Source organism: Colossoma macropomum, unplaced genomic scaffold, assembly GCF_904425465.1.
Source record: "Colossoma macropomum unplaced genomic scaffold, Colossoma_macropomum, whole genome shotgun sequence".
In the NCBI taxonomy this organism is placed as follows: domain Eukaryota; kingdom Metazoa; phylum Chordata; class Actinopteri; order Characiformes; family Serrasalmidae; genus Colossoma; species Colossoma macropomum.
In genome coordinates, this window is record NW_023495176.1 from 1 (window position 1) to 20,155 (window position 20,155).

Here is a 20,155-nt window from a genome sequence, read left to right on the forward strand (position 1 = left end):
TGTAAAATGGTAACCTAAACCAATCGTACGGATTAATAGCAATGTGCAATCTCACAGTATCTAAAGATACATCATTTAGAGAGAAAAGGACATCTACTTTTGCTGTACAAATACTGTCACATCACAGAGAGGCAGAACTTTGGTTCAGTTACCATGTCAAAACACAAGTGTACTACTACAGCTAGCTAAATATTCATTCATGTTCATTTTCTGTGCAGATGGATCTCATAATGTTGGTAATTACACACTTTCTGTAACAGTCAGAAACTGCCCCAGTGTCAGTTTTGTACCTTTATTTCTAAGAGTGTATTGAATGAGAGTGTGAATTGAATAATACATCGCATATGTAATTCTTGGGTATTTATGAGCAGTTAATTTTAGAAAATGCAAGATAAAATAAGATTTTTTTTAAAATAAATAATATTGTACTGACATAAGAAGCCTTAAATTTAAGTAATGGACATTTGTTCCATTTATAACATTGCTATGAAGTTTTATGACTAGACGCCTATTCAAGAACAATATAACAGCACTATTTATTTTTACCAGTTAAAGTACAAAAGTACAGTTTACATTCATGAACTCTGTGTTGAGTTCTATGACTAAGGAATGATGCTTCATATCAGTGAATAGATGTTTGTCGCTATAGACTACAGCCCCTTATTCTACTATAATGTCATTTACGTCTTAAAACATCTCTTAGTATGTTTCTAATGTTGACATAATCTGTTCATTAACAATCAAGTATTTATTTTTAGATGTGATTCAATTTGTTATCTCTGTCATGAGGTTTCTCTGTAGGTGACCTCCAAATAAAGTGCAGATGAGTGATGTAATCCATCTGAAAGTGTAACTATGCAAATCCTCCTCCTCCCTTTATGAAGAGACGCTGAACAGCACTGAGAGATCTGCAGAGAAGAGCTCATCAGCTCAGACACAACCTCAACCATGTTCAGCACATCTCTAACACTGCTGATGATCACTAGTCTACCATGTACATCTCAGGATTAGAATAAGAGAATGAAATAGCAGAGAAAATCTTTCTGTGATCATGTTTCATTCAGAACTTTAATTCTTCTTCTTTTCAGCAGGTTTTCAGAGTCAGACTCTCACTCAGTCTGAAGCTGTGGTTAAAACACCTGGAGAATCTCATAAACTGACCTGTACAGCATCTGGATTCACATTCAGTGACTATCATATGGTGTGGGTCAGACAGGCTCCTGGGAAAGGACTGGAATGGATTGCATTCATACACACTGGAAGCACTTCAGTCTCCTATTCTCAGTCAGTCCAGGGAAGATTCACGATGTCCAGATCCGACTCCAGCAGTCAGCTGTACTTACAGATGAGCAGCCTGAAGAGTGAAGACACTGCTGTGTATTACTGTGCTAGATACTCACAGTGATAGAAAACAGTGACAGAGCTGTACAAAAACACTTCCCCATTCATCTACAGAGGAATGCTGGTGTTATGCAGTGAATGTTTGGAGCACTTCATGTTCAGAAAATCTTATTTTGGCAGTTAAACAAACAATAAGGTCAAAAACAACTCATTTTTTAGATAATATATGTTATGTATGAAAATTGAGTATATAAGCAGTGTAAAACTGTATATTTCAGAGTGATATAACCAGCAGAGGGCAATATGATCTCATAAATGAACATACAGTACGTCATAAACGAAGGGTCTAATTAGATCGCTCTTTAAAGAGTGAAGCTTTCTCTAATTTTCTCTCATTTTAAACCAAATGATTACCATCTCTCAGAGTTTATATCTAGTCAAACATGTTCTATAGTAAAAATTTCAGGTCTGACTTTATAATAAGTGTGTTTAATAAATGTGTAGTTACACATTACTAATACATGCTAGAAAAAATCTACAGCTCATGTAAATATTCATGTATAATCTGCAGTTTTTACTCATGTAATTACACAAATGTACCTTGTAGTTGTAACAGCATGTTTCTCTTATGTAATTACACTTGTAACATGGTATTTATACAGCAACAACACATATTTAAAAGTAATCTCTATATAATTTAATATAATTATACTACCCCAAAATCAGTGTCTGGATTACAAACCTTTAGTTTCACTGTACTTAAAGAATAACTGCACAGAAATGATGTGGTTACTTTTAAAGTGTAACTTCTACTTCAAAAATCTGTGTTGTTACTTGGTAACCTGATCAAGTCAACCTAGAATCAGAAAAAAAAAAAATGTCAGAAAAACAGCAGTACTTCACATATGTACTTAAGAGGAAATATGCTGTTAATTGTGCAATTACATGATATACATGTGCATTTGCATTAGCTGAACTACTGTAATCCATCTGTTGCAGTTAGTATGCTACCAGAAATTACATTATTTTTACATGCATTCTTAATGTATAACTACACAGTTATTAATATGAGGTGGAGATGCTATTATCCAGAGCCACTTACAAAGGTTCTTTGCTGACCAATCAGAAAATAAATAACTTTTGTAGTGCTAAGCTAGAGTCAGAGGAGTCTACACTGGAGCTAAGATACTGCCTGTCTGTGTTGCTGCCGACATAAACAACTGACTTAGATATTGGGAGTGGTGCTGCATAACAGTGTTTTAAATGGAACAGATGCCTGATTCAGATTACTTTAGTCATATAAGGACTTATATCTCATAAAACACCTTTCACCATCTTGCTAATACTGACATAAAAAAATCAATAATTTCTGTTTAAATATTATTCAATGCTTTTATGTATTTCATGAAGTTCCTCTGTAGGTAGTCTTCAAATAAAGTGCTGATGAGTGAGGCAATCACCGCTGAAACTGTAACTATGCAAATCCTCCTCCTCCCTTTATGAAGAGACGCTGAACAGCACTGAGAGATCTGCAGAGAAAAGCTCATCAGCTCAGACACAACCTCAACCATGTTCAGCACATCTCTAACACTGCTGATGATCACTAGTCTACCATGTATGTCTCAGGATTAGAATAAGAGAATGAAACAGCAGAGAAAATCTTTCTGTGATCATGTTTCATTCAGAGCTTTAATTCTTCTTCTTTTCTGCAGGTTTTCAGAGTCAGACTCTCACTCAGTCTGAAGCTGTGGTTAAAACACCTGGAGCGTCTCATAAACTGACCTGCACAGCATCTGGATTCACATTCAGTAGTTATCCTATGGTGTGGGTCAGACAGGCTCCTGGGAAAGGACTGGAATGGATTGCATTCATACACACTAGAAGCACTTCAGTCTACTACTCCCAGTCAGTCCAGGGAAGATTCACGATCTCCAGATCCAACTCCAGCAGTCAGCTGTACTTACAGATGAACAGCCTGAAGAGTGAAGACACTGCTGTGTATTACTGTGCAAGAGAGTCACAGTGATAGAAAACAGTGACAGAGCTGTACAAAAACACTTCCTCATTCAGTTACAGAGGAAAGCTGCTGCTATGCAGTGAAAGTTAGGAGCACTTTTTGTTTGTTGTAACAGTTAAATTAAGAATAAGATGAAAACTAACTTCCTTTTTAGTTCTTAATGCTATGTATGAAAATTAAGCACTAAAACAGTGTAATATAGTGTAATTCAGAAACATATGACCAGCAGAGGGTAACATCATCTTAAAAATGAAGATACAGTTTCTCAAGAATAAAAGTTCCAAATTACAACATTATTTAAAAAGAATGAGGTTTCTTAGATCCAGTTTTAAGCCAAATAATCACAAACTCTCTGAATTCACATCTAAACACTGTTCCAGTATGTTCCTGTGCACAAAACAATGTAAATAGAGGAACTCTAGCAGCCTGCACAGAGCCTTGACCTCAACTCCACTGAACACCTTTAGAACCTTTAGAAGGCCATCTTGTTCAACATTAGTTCCTGACACAACCTCAACCATGTTCAGCACATCTCTAATACTACTATTTTTGCAGAAAAATTATCAATCAAATATGATCATATCAAATATGATCATACATGCTATTATCAATCAAATGATCATACATGCTATACATGAATATTCAGTATTTATGCAGTACATGATACTGTTAACCACTTATTACCTTACCTTATAATCAACATTGTAAAATTACCTTTTCTACCTATTGCATTAAATGACCTCTATAAACTGTTGTGAAAAACTCAGTCCAGCCTGTCTGGCACCAACAATCATTCCATGAGCAAAATCACTGAGATCACATTTTTCCCCTTTCTGAAGGTTGATTTGAACATTGCTGGGCCATATCTGTGTGATTTGGGGCACCACCCTGTTGCCACTTGATTGGCTGATTAGATAATTGTATAAATGAGTAAGGGTACAGGTGTCCCTAATAAAGTGGTCAATGAGTGGAGATCTCTACAGATTCTACAGTATTGACACTTAGAATGTTATTATTAGTACATTTGTTTAATTGTTTATTTGCTTTACTGTTTAAATGAAATGATATTTTTACATAAACATACACTAGATACATATACTCTTCAACAGTGAATGTGGGAGAACATTTTAGAACAGCAACAATGTACTAGAACAGTCTAGAACAATTTAAAGACAGAAAAGCTCTACATTCTAATCACTCGCAAGCACAGAGCACTGGGTCTGTGTGCTCTGGTCTTGTTTCAAGAATGTTCATCTCTATTTCATGCTGGTTCATTTGGCTTATGAGGTTTTATTCAGGAAGAGTATGAAGCCCATTGTCTATACTAGAGTGTTGGTGTTTGAATGGCAATGGTGGGTCACAGTGTTCTGGACTTCATCCATGACAACAGTAGAGGGAGACGTTTCCTCAAAAACTCTGCATTCACTGACCAGCACTCATCATCTAGTACAGCTGCATCCTGTAATTTGGTTAAAAACATTGCAGAAAAATATGGTTTGACCTTCTCTGTGGTGAAGTTGAGATCACTGTAGATATATCTGTCTGTAGTGAAGCTTAAATATGGTGAGAAGCTTTTTGCACAGACTGCAAAATGAAATGATCTCATCAGGTAGTCTTCAGGTTGCTGGATCAATGCCTGGACTTGATCTCATTGTTCAAAAGCTCAAACTCTGACCTTCACCTGATAGTTTGTTTTGTTAGTCTATTCTGTTTCAGTTTATGTTTAACAGCCCCACTCACGAGCCTAAAGTGACCTAATTACAATTAATTAGAAAGGATCTCTAGTTTAATGCATTTATAATGTATCATTAGGATTTATTTAAAAAATCATTCAGTATCCTGAATATAAAGCCTGAAGTAAAGCTTCAGAGCTTTCATAATCACATTAACCCTTAAACAGTGATATAATAGCAGCCTCTCTATGCAAATGTTCTGCCATGTTCTACATATTTAAGGTACTGGAGGTGAAGACCAGCAGCTTCCACTCGTTCACCATGTTCTCCACATTCCTACTGCTCCTGCTGGCTGCTGTGAGCTGTAAGTACTTGTTAGATTACAATCTTTATCTGAATGAGATTTATGCATTAAAAACTATAAGAAATAACACATGAATTGTGTCCAACAGGTGTTCACAGTGTTGAGTTGACCCAGCCTGGATCCATGGCCATAAGTCCTGGTCAGTCGATGTCACTGACCTGTAAAGTTTCTGGATATTCACTGACTGATTGGAGCTACTGTACAGCCTGGATACGGCAGCCTGCAGGAAAAGCTCTGGAGTGGGTTGGAGCGATATGTGGTAGTGGTAGCACTTACTATAGTGATAAACTGAAAAGCAGGTTTGAAGTTTCCAGAGACTCGTCCAGCAGCACAGTGACCTTAAGAGGACAGAATCTGCAGACTGGAGACACAGCTGTGTATTACTGCGCTCGTGGATCACAGTGAAACACATCAACAGGAACCCTGTACAAAAAACCTCTGCTTTGCACCTGCCTTTCGAGCTACACTGAAAGAACTGTTTTACCAAGAAACTAAGATTACCGAACTGTGAATGTTTAAAGCATTAAAATTCACCCCAAACTAAGAAACCACACCAACAGACAACCACTTCAGTGAGCTGCACTTCATAGTACAGCTGCTTATGTCAATCAGAACCAAAATACAGTTTAATCTCGCTCCCCTTCACATCCAGAAACTCATTTTCCTGAGAGCACAATATCTTGACCATAATTCTGCTTTTACATTTGAAAATTTTATTTTATTTTATAAATTTCTGAAACTTGAATTTCTGCTAAAGTATGCACAATTGAACAATGTGAATGGGGAGAACATTACAACTATAAAGGTGTTTATGTGGGAGAACATTCTAAAATGGTCTGTATATGTATATATATACAGTTTATATTGTGCAAAATGTAAATAAAAACAAAAATAATTTAAACACTGTATTTTATTGAATATAATAAAAAGACAACATATCAAATGTTGAAACAGAAATTTTATTGTTTTTTGAAAAATATCTGCCCATTTTGAATTTGATGCCAACAATACATTCCAAAAGAGTTGGGATGGGCGCAACAAAAGGCTGGTAAAGTTGTGTAATGCTAAAAAAAACACCTGGTGGTTTATTGGCAACAGGTCAGTAACATGACTGAATATAAAACAGCAACCCAGAGAGGCTGAGTCTTACGGAAGTAAAGATAAGAGTTCATGATCAAATAGTGCAACAATTCAAGAATAATGTAGAAAGAACTTTTGCTTTTCATCATCTACAGTACATAATAACATTAAAATATTCAGAGAATCTAGAGAAATCTCTGAAAACCAGTACCTGCTGGCCATGGTCTTTAGACCCTCAGGCAGCAATGCATTAAAAACAGACATGATTCTATAATGGAAATCACTGCATGGGCTCAGAAACACTTCTACGTCACTGCATCCACAAATGCAAGTTAAAATTCTAAAATGCAAAGAACAAACCATTTGTAAACAGGATTCAGAAATGCTGCCACCTTCTCTGGGCTCGAGCTCATTAAAAATGGACTGAGGAGAAGTGGAAAAGTGTCCTGTGGTCTGACGAATCAACATTTGAAATTCTTTTTGGAAATTATGGATGCTGTGTCCTCCAGGCTGAAGACCACTCAGCTTGTTATCGGTGCAGAGTTCAAAAACCAGTATTCATGATGGTACAGGGGGACATGCGTGCACATGGCATGGGTGACGTGCACATCTGTGAAGGCACCATTAATGCAGAACAATATAGACATGTTTTGGCAACATATACTGCTGTTCAGACGGCATCTTTTTCAGGGAAAGCCTTGATTATTACAGTAAGACAACGTCAAACCACATTCTGCATGTGTTACAGCAGCATGGCTCCGTATTAAGAGTCTGGGTGTTAAACTGGCCTGCCTGTAGTCCAGACCTGTCACCACTCATAACATTTGGCACATTATGAAATGAAAAATATGACAAAGTAGACCCTGAACTGTTGAGCAGCTAAAATCCTATATCAAACAAGAATGGAAATACATTTCACTTTCAAAACCACAGCAGTGTCTCCTCAGTTCTCAAATGCTCTCAGAGTGTTTTTTGGAATGTGTTGTTGGCATCAAATTCAAAATGGACATATATTTTTCAAAAAACAATAAAATTTCTCAGCTTCAACATTTGATATGTTGTCTTAGTAGTATTTTACTTTAAAATTTTGGTTTACATGATTTGTACATCATTGCATTTTATTTCTATTTACATTCTGCACAGTGTCCCAACTCTTTTGGAAATGGGGTTGTAAAAAGCCTGGGGTTTTTAGGGGTTGAGTGGTGTAAAGCATGCTGCCACCAGACTCTGGACCAGTGAAAATGTGTTCCATGGAGTGATGAATCATGTTTCACTATCTTGCAGTCTAAAGGACAAATCTAGTTGTATTGTCAACAGTACAGTTTGGTGGAGGAGGGATAATGGTCTGGGTCACTTTTCCTCTTAGCTCCACTGAAGGGTGATGTTAACGTTACAGCACACAAAGACATTTTAAACTATTACATGCTTCCAAGTTTATAATAACATTTTTGGGAAGGCCCTTTCCTGTTCCAGTATGACTGTGCCCCTGTGCACATAGCGAGCTCCAAAAAGACATGGTTTGATGAGTTTGTAGTATGTAGAGGAACTGCAGTGACCTGCACAGAGCCCTGACCTCAACCCCACTGAACACCTTTGGGATCAATTGGAACATCGATTGTGAGTCAGCCATCTTGTCCAACGTCAGTGCCTGATGTCACAAATGCTCTTTTGACCGAATGGGCTTGAATTCCCACAGACACCCTGCAAAATCTTGTGCAAAGCCTTGTGCAGGCTGGTATAACCACAAAAGGAGGGCCAACTTCACATTAATGCTCATGATTCTGGAGTGTGAATCTCCAACAAGCTCATATAGGTGTGAAGATCAGGTCACCACATACTTTTTGCTGCATATTGTATGTACTGTATATCTGTTTGCTTGTTAAATTCTGGTTCAGCTTTCTGGCTCTACACACATTATCAATGAAAGTTGAGATCAGTTTGATCAGATATGATCTCGGGAAAGAGCTGAGAAATGAGCACTTCAAATATATATATATATATATATATATATATATAATTCACATAGTGACTCTTAGAGTACATTAAGTTGATATAGTTATAGAGTCATGATGCAAATCCAGCGTGTTGTGGCTCCATCCAGTACTTATGTGCTGCTGAGCTGAGTGGAGCAGTAGAAGCTCATCAACACTCACCATGAAGAACACACTCTCCTTATTACTGATACTACTCAGCTTCAGCAGTGAGTTTTCTAACCTATAAAAATAATCTTATCAACCTTTAACAATTCTGTATTAAAGTTGCCTGTAAATGATGTCTCTCTTTTTTCTGACAGGTATAAAATGCCAAAGTCTTGAATCCATTCCTTCTGGTTCTGTGCTGAAAAAACCTGGAGAAACTCTGAGTCTCTCCTGTAGAGGATCTGGATTTGATTTTGGCAACTCTGGATTGCACTGGATCAGACAGCTGGCTGGAAAACCACTGGAGTGGATGGGGCTTATCTATTATGATGCCAGTAAAACTATGTATGCCAAACCTGTTGAGGGACGTTTGGAAATTACCAGACAAAACTCTCAAAACATGCTGTATCTGAAGCTGAGTGGCTTGACTGCACAGGACTCAGCTGTGTATTACTGTGCAAAATACCACAGTGGTATAAACATGTGATCCAGTTGTACAAAAACTCAACAGAGTGGTTAAAGTAGGGGATCAGATCTTAGTTATGGCCATATTAGTTCGGTAGGGGGAGCTACAACATTAAAAATACATTGAGACATTTATCAAACACACCCTCAGGAGTTTAAAGTGAAGGGTAGAACATTCTTTTCTTCCTCCTCTCCTTGAAACCCATGAATTCCCTTCATTATTTTTCCACATCTTTCAGAATTTTACAAGATTTTAGTCAATATATATAAACATTATTTTCCACTTTACTCAGCACATTATGTCTCCCCCATCATAAGATGCTAATAATCTGATATGGGGCTAGCATATAATACCTCTGAGACATGTAAAATTGCACTACATTTCTTTTGTCTGCCATTAACACTTCATTATTGGTCTGCTTAAACACTTGGAGGAGAATGCTAACTGCTACTTCATGGCCTACGATGGCTAGGATGATAGGATGATAGCAGAGAGTGAAGGCCAGCCTACTCTACATGACACACATTAAAGGATAAAAACTCATGTTATAGAGTGACTGTGTTGGACTGTCTCTGTATTGTCTGGTTGTGATTTAGCAGCACATTAGATAGAAAACAAAAACTATAGTCACTCTCACCAGTCTGTGCTGGAATGTAGTGGTGTTGTATAGCCATGAGAATCTTTTGTAGAATGTTAACTACCTCTTTAGTACTATTAGGATGGGATTGATTCCTATGATGAGGTGGGGTTCTGTGATTTTACCTCAGGGTATCTTTATGATGGGAGAGGAATTATTGATTACAGGGTTGAGGATGGCTACTTGACTGCTTTTACTCCTAAAAAATAATAGAAAACATTTTTAGCATATTTTGCTTACTTTAACCACTATCCTAACTGTTTTAAGAGAACAAAGTGTGACATTAGCTTTGCCATTACTTGGGAACATACAGCCTACAGTAAACATCTCCATTTAAAATAGTGAACATGTTCACTATTTTAATCATACAGTTGAGGCTGGGCAATACATATTGGCTTAATCTGAGCTACAGTGAATATGAGTAAAGATTTCTATAAGTGCTTCAAGAAAAATGTGAAAACGTCTTTCCCACTAAATACAAAATCAATTCACAGAGGATTTAACTAACTTAAAGCTTATGCTGCAGTTTGCAAGGTGAATGATGTGAGAGTACAACACCCAATTATAAGAACTTACAGTCATCAGATGAGTGAGGTAATCACCTCTGAAACTGTAACCATGCAAATCCTCCTCCTCCCTTTATGAAGAGACGCTGAACAGCACTGAGAGATCTGCAGAGAAGAGCTCATCAGCTCAGACACAACCTCAACCATGTTCAGCACATCTCTAACACTGCTGATGATCACTAGTCTACCATGTACGTCTCAGGATTAGAATAAGAGAATGAAATAGCAGAGAAAATCTTTCTGTGATCATGTTTCATTCAGAACTTTAATTCTTCTTCTTTTCTGCAGGTTTTCAGAGTCAGACTCTCACTCAGTCTGAAGCTGTGGTTAAAACACCTGGAGAATCTCATAAACTGACCTGTACAACATCTGGATTCACATTCAGTGACTATTATATGGCCTGGATCAGACAGGCTCCTGGGAAGGGACTGGAGTGGATTGCATATATTGGCACTTACAGCTCTCCCATCTACTATTCCCAGTCAGTCCAGGGAAGATTCACAATCTCCAGATCCGACTCCAGCAGTCAGCTGTACTTACAGATGAGCAGCCTGAAGAGTGAAGACACTGCTGTGTATTACTGTGCAAGAGACTCACGTTGATAGAAAACAGTGACAGAGCTGTACAAAAACACTTCCCTTCATTCACAGAGGACAGCTGCCATCAGCACGTACTTTTTGTTTTCAGAAAAGCTTGTTTTGACAGTTATTAATATGGTAGAAGCTAACTTCATTTTTTAATCCATATGTGCTATTTATGAAATTAAGTATTATTACAGTTAGTATTAACAGTATATAAAAGGTCATAATTCAGAGAAATATAACCAACAGAGAGCAACTTGATCTCAAAAATGAAGATAGGGTATGTCATTACTAACGACTCTGATTTAGGATGCTTTTAAGAGAATCATGTTTATTAAAACCACTTTTCAACAAAATAATTATAATCTGTCTGAATTTGAATCTAGTCAAAAATGTCACACTGAAGGTAGTAAAAAAAGTTTCAGATCCAGATTTAGCTTAATTCTCTTTATTAACTGTGTAGCAAAGCATTAACAATACATCAATAACAATACATAATTACCAGCAATGTATTCACTGTTACAGATGGATTACAGTAGCACAGCTTATATAAATACACATGTATCATCTCTAATTTTACTTATGTAATTTCAACGGTGTGTCTTGCTAGTAGTAACAACATAATTTGTCTTGTAATAGCATATTTGCACAGCAAAAGCACTTATATTTAAAAGTAACTTTTATGTAATTCAGTGTATTATGCTAACCCAAAAACTATATCTGGATTAACAATCTGTAATGTCACTGTACATGTATATGTGTAGATATTTCAAAGTGTAACTCCTACATAATTACTGTGAAACAAATGTGTTGTAAAAAGTTAACCTGATCAAATATGTGGAATAATACAAATCTATACTATTCCAATATAAAGAACCATAGACATCTGCTCTTGCCATGTAAATACTGTCACAGTACAGGATGGTTTAAAGGTAGAACTTTGGTTTAGCTACCACACCACAACACAATCACACTGCTGGAGCTACATACATGTTATGAATGGGATCATTTCCTGTGTAGATGCAGATAAACAGCTAACTTAAATACCACTGTGCCTTTAAAGTTCTACTACCTGGGAATGATGCTTCATTACAGTGTTTTAAATTAATTGATGTTTGTCACTTTATATTATGGCCCGTCATTCTAGTGTAATGTAATTTATTTCTTAAAACATCTCTTGCCGTATTTTCAATGTTGACAGAATCTGTTCATAAACAAGCAAGTATTAATTTTTAGATGTTATCCATTTCTTATTTCTGTGTAATAAATTTCCTCTGTATGTGGCCATCAAATAAAGTGCAGATGAGTGATATAATCCCTCTGAAACTGTAACTATGCAAATCCTCCTCCTCCCTTTATGAACAGACGCTGAACAGCACTGAGAGATCTGCAGAGAAGAGCTCATCAGCTCAGACACAACCTCGACCATGTTCAGCACATCTCTAACACTGCTGATGATCACTAGTCTACCATGTACGTCTCAGGATTAGAATAAGAGAATGAAATAGCAGAGAGAATCTTTCTGTGATCATGTTTCATTCAGAACTTTAATTCTTCTTCTTTTCTGCAGGTTTTCAGAGTCAGACTCTCACTCAGTCTGAAGCTGTGGTTAAAACACCTGGACAATCTCATAAACTGACCTGTACAGCTTCTGGATTCACATTCAGTGACTATTATATGGCCTGGATCAGACAGGCTCCTGGGAAAGGACTGGAGTGGATTGCATTCATACACACATCCACATACAGCTATTCCAACTACTATCCTCAGTCAGTCCAGGGAAGATTCACGATCTCCAGATCCGACTCCAGCAGTCAGCTGTACTTACAGATGAGCAGCCTGAAGAGTGAAGACACTGCTGTGTATTACTGTGCTAGATTCTCACAGTGATAGAAAACAGTGACAGAGCTGTACAAAAACACTTCCTCATTCAGTTACAGAGGAAAGCTGCTGTTATCAGCTCTGCAATCCTAGCTGAGAAAAGAAAGACACTCAGAGAATTCACTTATATACCACACATACCCTTAAATACTGTATATAAATAACAGATATGCTATAAACTCACAAGCCTCACCACCCAAAATTTATATGTTCAGCTAACATTAGATAGGAATGTCTGTTTATTTTATCACTGTCTTTAACTACCATTTATAAATATACTTCAGTAAACCATAATCTCTTGAAACCAAATCCTAAGAGCCATTAGTCTAAGTAGAGGTTCTCTTGTAATCTAGATATGACAAACCTGTTGAGTGATGTTCAGAAATGACCAGAGAAAACTGATTGGCTTGACAGCACAGGACTCAGCTGGGAGTTACTAGGGTGATGCAAAAATGTGAACCAGCAGCACAAGAACTCACTAGAGTTGATAAAATAACAGAACACACAATGTAGCCTCAAGATCCTCTCAAGATCAGCAGGAGGTGCTATAACATAACGTTTATGTTACACGTGACACGAGAAGGGCTGCGTCACTTTTTGGTTGAAATGACATCATAACCAGTGATTTCGTATATTAGTGTATACCACAGTTACATAATGCTTGATCATGTGATTGATTACATCTTATCATTGTTAAAATTAAAGTCCCTGCCAGCTATGGCTTGGTAGGCGATGTCATATTATCAGCGTTATGTCACTGTGATATACAGTTTACAGTGTCTTTGTCATTTCACCCCAGAAACTCTCACGACAACCTAATAATCAGGAAAAATCAATGTGTTATGTCAGCTTGACATCAACACTGGTAAGTAAACAAATATGACAAAACTTTTACCTATTGGAATAAGTGTTTCTGAAAGTTTATACAAGTCTGCCAGGCTTATGTGCATGCCCCTACAGTAAAGCATAACCTTATTTTCTGTTTGTTATGATCTACTGTTAAGACCTATTTGTAAAGTCTGCTATCTGGGCCTAAAAATGGTCAAAGCTGTAAGAACACCCATTAATATTACTACTACTTCTAATCAATAGATCATATTATGCATATTTGATTTGTTTAGTGTCTCACAAGTCTGCTATCTACAAACTGAATGAATATTACAATCAATGAATCACAAAATTCAAAAAAATGTAAAGTTTAAATACAATGAAAGTACATAACAGTCACAGACCTGACTGTGTTTAGGCTTAGTGCTGGAATATAACCATTAAAACTCCCAGAGAGGACCAATAAGAGATATACAATGTAATGAAATGTAATGAAATGCGTTAATGAATAGGGAAAGTATGTTTTCTCAATGATGGTAAAAATCTGTAAACAGTCATTTAATTTCTTAGAAATATCTTTTACTGTGATTCTGCAAGTTTATTAGTTCAACTAGTTATTCTGACATACAATATTTTACCATGATAATAACAGTAACAACTGTTAAAATAAATACAAATGTTGGTGAAGTGAAGGTAATTTTTGTGTTTTTATGAAAGTACATTCTATTTTGGTTAATTAATAATAGCAGTGTAAAAATATATTATGTTTATTAATTTGCATTTAACTTTAATAAAACAGGTATTGATCATTACGTTTTACAGGACTTTGTGAAAATATTGTTTTGTACAATGTATTTATCTGTCATAACATCAAATATTAATACATCTATCATATGTATAAATTATCAATTGATCATTTATCAGTAATGTTAACATGACACTGTTATATTACTGAAAAAAAACTGTCATGACAACTTTATTTAGCAGTTTATATTGTTTATATAGCGGAGTTGATGTGTTACTGTAGTAATGTCTCTGATATCAGGCACATAATCATATCTACATTAAGAGCAGCTGTATGCAAATATTCTTCCCTCTAATACATATTTAAGCAGATGGAGGCGAAGACCAGCACCTTTCCCTCATTCAGCTTCAACCCCACACCATGTTCTCTACATCTCTGCTGCTGCTGCTGACCACTGTGACCTGTGAGTGCTTTTGGACTTACTGCAGAACATTTTATAAGTATGTACGGACTTTCCCTTTTATAATGATAATTATAACATTTTCAGGTGTTCACTGTGTTGAGCTGACCCAGCCTGGATCCATGGTCAAAAATCCTGGTCAGTCGATGTCACTGACCTGTAAAGTTTCTGGATATTCGCTGACTGATAGCAGCTACTGTACAGCCTGGATACGGCAGCCTGCAGGAAAAACTCTGGAGTGGATTGAAAGGATTTGTAGTGGTGGTAGCCCTGACTACAGTGATAAACTGAAAAGCAGGTTTGAAATCACTAGAGACACGTCCAGCAGCACAGTGACCTTAAGAGGACAGAATCTGCAGACTGGAGACACAGCTGTGTATTACTGCGCTCGATATCCACAGTGAAACACATCAACAGACACCCTGTACAAAAACATCCTCTCTCCACTGTGAAAGGTTTTATCAGTAACACATGGATTAATTCAGTACAGAAATGGTTGAAGTCTTTATTCCTCTTTAACTTTCTTTTCTATTGAGTTTGAAATTCAACACTTTCAACAGTTAACAGACACACATTTTTATACTCTTAAAGACGTTTCATTAAAAGTACTCTCAGGTCTGTAATACACACACATATACACACACACACATACACACACACACACACACACACACACACACACAGATTTTCTAAATCTCTTATCCTCCTGGGTCACTGGGGGGTGCTGCAGCATATCGCAGTGGTCACTGGGTGGAAGGCAGGATATGTGGTTTATAGTGCTGTGCAAAATTCAGAGACCCCCCTTCATTTATTTACTTTCCTGGCAAAATGGCCATTAAGTCATTATTTTTTTCCGGAGATATTTCTGAGGAGATTACATATAGAATAATCCATGCGCTAGGAAGAAAAAGTCAAGTGAAAGTGAAAAAACAGAAGTTTTTTAGAAATATTAAAAGTAACAGAGAAAATGGGACAAATAACAAATGTACAAAACCTGGTAGACACCAAAACTGACCCCATCAGTTAAACAGCACTTAAGGTTTTCATCTTTGAGAAAGAGGAGAAAATCAAACTGCTTAAGATCTGAAAACATCCACAGGTGTTTCTGTCCATCCTTCCACTGTGACAACTCAGCGCTATGGGTCTGATAGGATGTGTAGCTGTCAAGAAAAACCTCACTGAGAAAAGGAGACGGGCCAAAAAGAACATTTGCAAATCAAACAAAGAAGCTGCTGGTGTTCTCAGAACAATGGACTAACCACCCCAGAGTCCAGACCCCAACATCACTGAGTGTGTTTGGGATTATTTGGAATGAGAGAAGCAGAAAACAAAACCAATGTCTAACACTGAACTTTTTCTTGTTCTGTTAACGTACTACTATAATTTCACTGACCTCAAAATTACACTGATATATTGTCGTGGCGGCCACTTGCTCCATTTGCAGTGGGGGCTTTTGGGCTGAGGTATGCAGATCTGTGACTCTTGCTCGAACAAAAATGATGGCCTCATCTCACTCTTCTTCTGCATGAAGCCACAATATTTTATATATATATATATATATATATATATATATATATATATATATATATATATATATATATATATATATATATATATAAACTGATATATACTAGCCCAGGGCTCAGCAACCTAAATGTTAAGAAGAGCCATTTTGTTTTTTCAACAAAAATTAAACCACCTTGGGAGCCACAACATTTTATATCCATTTTACCATCTTGGCTGTAAGTATGTCTCAGTATGTGTTAATGTACTAAAAATAGGCTAAAAAATAAAATATAAATGAAAACACAGACTTACTTTGCTCTGCTTTAAGGTTTAGCACAACTACAGCTGCTTTTCTCGCATCTCCAGCAGGAAACAAAAGTAGAATAGTTTCTTGTTCCCGGGGCTGAAGTCGCACCTCACCAGCATCTTGTTCTAATCTTCTCATTCCACCTTAAATGGTGCAACACTCACCATGAAGAATACACTCTCCTTATTACTGATACTACTCAGCTTCAGCAGTGAGTATCTAAGATAAAATGGTTTTATGTGGTTTTTCATGCTTTTCTATAAAAAAGAAAAAAAAAAATCATCTAAATGTTGAACAAAATCTGTTTTATTTAATGTCTCTGTTTTCTGACAGGTGTAAAATGCCAAAGTCTTGAATCCATTCCTTCTGATTCTGTGCTGAAAAAACCTGGAGAAACTCTGAGTCTCTCCTGTAGAGGATCTGGATTTAACTTTGGAGGCTCTGGCATGCACTGGATCAGACAACAGGCTGGAAAACCGCTGGAGTGGATTGGGACAATCTGGTCTGATTCCAGTAAAACTGCTTATATTAAACCTGTTGAGGGACGTATGGAAATTACCAAAACAGACTCCCAAAACATGGTGAACATGAAGCTGAGTGGCTTGACTGCACAGGACTCAGCTGTGTATTACTGTGCAGGAAACCACAGAGGTATAAACATGTGAGCCAGCTGTACAAAAACCCACCAGTGTGGTTAAACAAGGGAACAGACTTTAAATATTGACCAGCAGGAGGTGCTAAAACATTAATATTATTCAAACTATAAACTCATAGAGTTCATAGATTTGATAAAAAATTATAGAATTGATTTTTCAACTCTTATAACTTGAAAGTCTTCATGGTCACGATCCTGTTTACCTCAGTGAAATGACTGTTGGATGGATATTCTCTCAAAATCGCTCTCACAATCTTCAGATCTGATTCCAGCTGTTAGCTATACTCACAGTTCAACAGCTTGAAGAGAGAAGACACTGCTGTGTATTACTGGGTATACAATCAAGCATAGACTCATAATTCATGACTTTACACTAATTCCTTATTCTTTCATTGGTTCTGAACAGATGTGCTGCTGTGTTATATGCTTTATAGTTGTGTTATATGCTATTATATTCAGTATTGTTTATGTGGAACGTGTCTGAACCCAGAACAATCTGTTCAGCCTATTCTTGTTTGTCCCTGTTTGATCACATCTGTCACACCTGTCATATGTCGTGTACAGCCTGTGCCTAATCTTGGCAACAGTCTATCCTATATAAAAATGACCACCTGATGTTCTGCAGGCAGGCCTCGATATCTGGTTCCTGTACACAAGATATTAAGATCAGTTGTTCTCGACATAAGGCTGCTCCCAGATTTGTGTCCTGGTGTGGATTTGTCAGTTCTTAGGGTTAGCTAATAATGCTAATGTTAGCTAGCTAAGCACAGTTTTCTGTCCCAAGACACCTACAAACGTTAGCTACTTAACTTTATTTAGAGTTATTAGCAGTAACTAGCATAAGCGTTGGAGTGAGTATCTAATGGCAGCGAATCCTACTTTGTGGCTTAAGACAGAAAAAGAATTCTTCCCATGGAGGAAATTACACCTTTAAAATAGCTTTGAATGCGTTGTGGAGGAGTAAACATCAATCAGATCAATCAATACAAAGCACAAAAATAAATGATGGGGTAAATTGGTTAAAAAGCGTGTGAAATGTATTTGTGCAGCTTTCAGTTTAGGCTTAGTTATGCTGAGGTATGGGATAAAAAGGTGGATGAACCTGTTATTTATCATTTGCAGTGACTTTCAAAAGGCAATTAAATACATCTCACATAAGAGAGAACGAAGGACACAATAACAGCAATGAGATCTGGCAATCTTACTGAAAGGCAGAACAGTGTAAGTGTACTAACTCCAAATATGTATGAACAGTTATCAGCTGAGTGATGTGATCCATCTGAAACTGAAACTGTTCTTTGCAGGTCGATTAGAAAAAATCTTTTGTAGTGCTAAGCTAGAGTCAGAGGAGTCTACACTGGAGCTAAGATACTGCTTGTCTGTGTTGCTGCCGACATAACTGACTTATATATCCCTCTGAAGTTCTATTACTTGGGAGTTCTGCTTCATAACAGTGTTTTAAATGGAACAGATGCCTGATACAGATCACTTTAGTCAGTATAAGGTCTTACATCTCATAAAGCACCTTCCACCATCTTGCCAGTACTGACATAAAAAAATCAATAATTTCTTTTTAAATATTATTCGATGCTTTTATGTGTGTCATGACGTTCCTCTGTAGGTAGTCTTCAAATAAAGTGCTGATGAGTGAGGTAATCCATCTGAAACTGTAACCATGCAAATCCTCCTCCTCCCTTTATGAAGAGACGCTGAACAGCACTGAGAGATCTGCAGAGAAGAGCTCATCAGCTCAGACACAACCTCAACCATGTTCAGCACATCTCTAACACTGCTGATGATCACTAGTCTACCATGTACGTCTCAGGATTAGAATAAGAGAATGAAATAGCAGAGAAAATCTTTCTGTGATCATGTTTCATTCAGAACTTTAATTCTTCTTCTTTTCTGCAGGTTTTCAGAGTCAGACTCTCACTCAGTCTGAAGCTGTGGATAAAACACCAGGAGAGTCTCATAAACTGACCTGTACAGCTTCGGGATTCTCATTCAGTAGCTCAGCTATGGCCTGGGTCAGACAAGCTCCTGGAAAAGGACTGGAGTGGATTGCTACTATTGAAACATCCACATACAGCTATTCCACCTCCTATTCCCAGTCATTCCAGGGAAGATTCACAATCTCCAGATCCGACTCCAGCAGTCAGCTGTACTTACAGATGGACAGACTGAAGAGTGAAGACACTGCTGTGTATTACTGTGCAAGAGACTCACAGTGATAGAAAACAGTGACAGAGCTGTACAAAAACACTTCCTCATTCAGTTACAGAGGAAAGCTACTGTTATCAGCTCTGCAATCCTATCTAAGAAAAGAAAGACACTCAGAGAAGTCCCTAATATACCATACATACCCTTATATACTGTACATAGACTGACAGATATGCTATAAACTGTAGAATTTATACTGCCATATGCTTTTGTATGCTGTATATAAACAGATATATACTATATTTAAACTGAAATATACTGTACCAAATTGCACACACACTGTGGAATTCAGGCAGTGTTATATGCTCATATATGTACTCTATGTAATCTTATATAATATATAATATTCAGATGGCCCCACATCCTGACATATATATTTCCATTTTTGTCACAACACCCATGAGATTCACCACCCAAAATGTATACCTTCAGCTATCATTAGATAGGAGTGTCTGTTTACGTTATCACTGTCGTTAACTACCAATTACAAATTAGCTCAGTAAACCACAATCTCTTGAAGGCAAATGCTAAGAGATATTAGTCTAAGTAGAGATTCTTTGGTGTTCAAGGACATCTCACACAGTGGTTGATGGGCTAAAAATCAAGTATGCTTATTTAATGCAGTGGTAGCCTTTTGAAGTCCAAACTGAAATGCAAATATCTAGATTAAAACTTCATGTGACAAACCTG

At 37.0% G+C, this 20,155-nt stretch overlaps 4 gene segments (V, D, J or C); all 4 read left to right on the plus strand.

Annotated features, from left to right (window-relative positions):
* Positions 1–5,352: 5,352 nt before the first annotated feature.
* LOC118801081 lies at positions 5,353–5,800 on the plus strand. The segment is given in 2 exon segments: positions 5,353–5,395; positions 5,484–5,800. Coding segments are annotated over 2 exon segments (360 nt in total).
* A 4,598-nt stretch (positions 5,801–10,398) lies between these two features.
* On the plus strand, positions 10,399–10,884 carry LOC118801080. The segment is given in 2 exon segments: positions 10,399–10,473; positions 10,571–10,884. Coding segments are annotated over 2 exon segments (360 nt in total).
* A 3,275-nt stretch (positions 10,885–14,159) lies between these two features.
* Positions 14,160–15,186, plus strand: LOC118801084. The segment is given in 2 exon segments: positions 14,160–14,780; positions 14,865–15,186. Coding segments are annotated over 2 exon segments (360 nt in total).
* A 3,802-nt stretch (positions 15,187–18,988) lies between these two features.
* On the plus strand, positions 18,989–19,476 carry LOC118801086. The segment is given in 2 exon segments: positions 18,989–19,059; positions 19,157–19,476. Coding segments are annotated over 2 exon segments (366 nt in total).
* Positions 19,477–20,155: the final 679 nt, after the last annotated feature.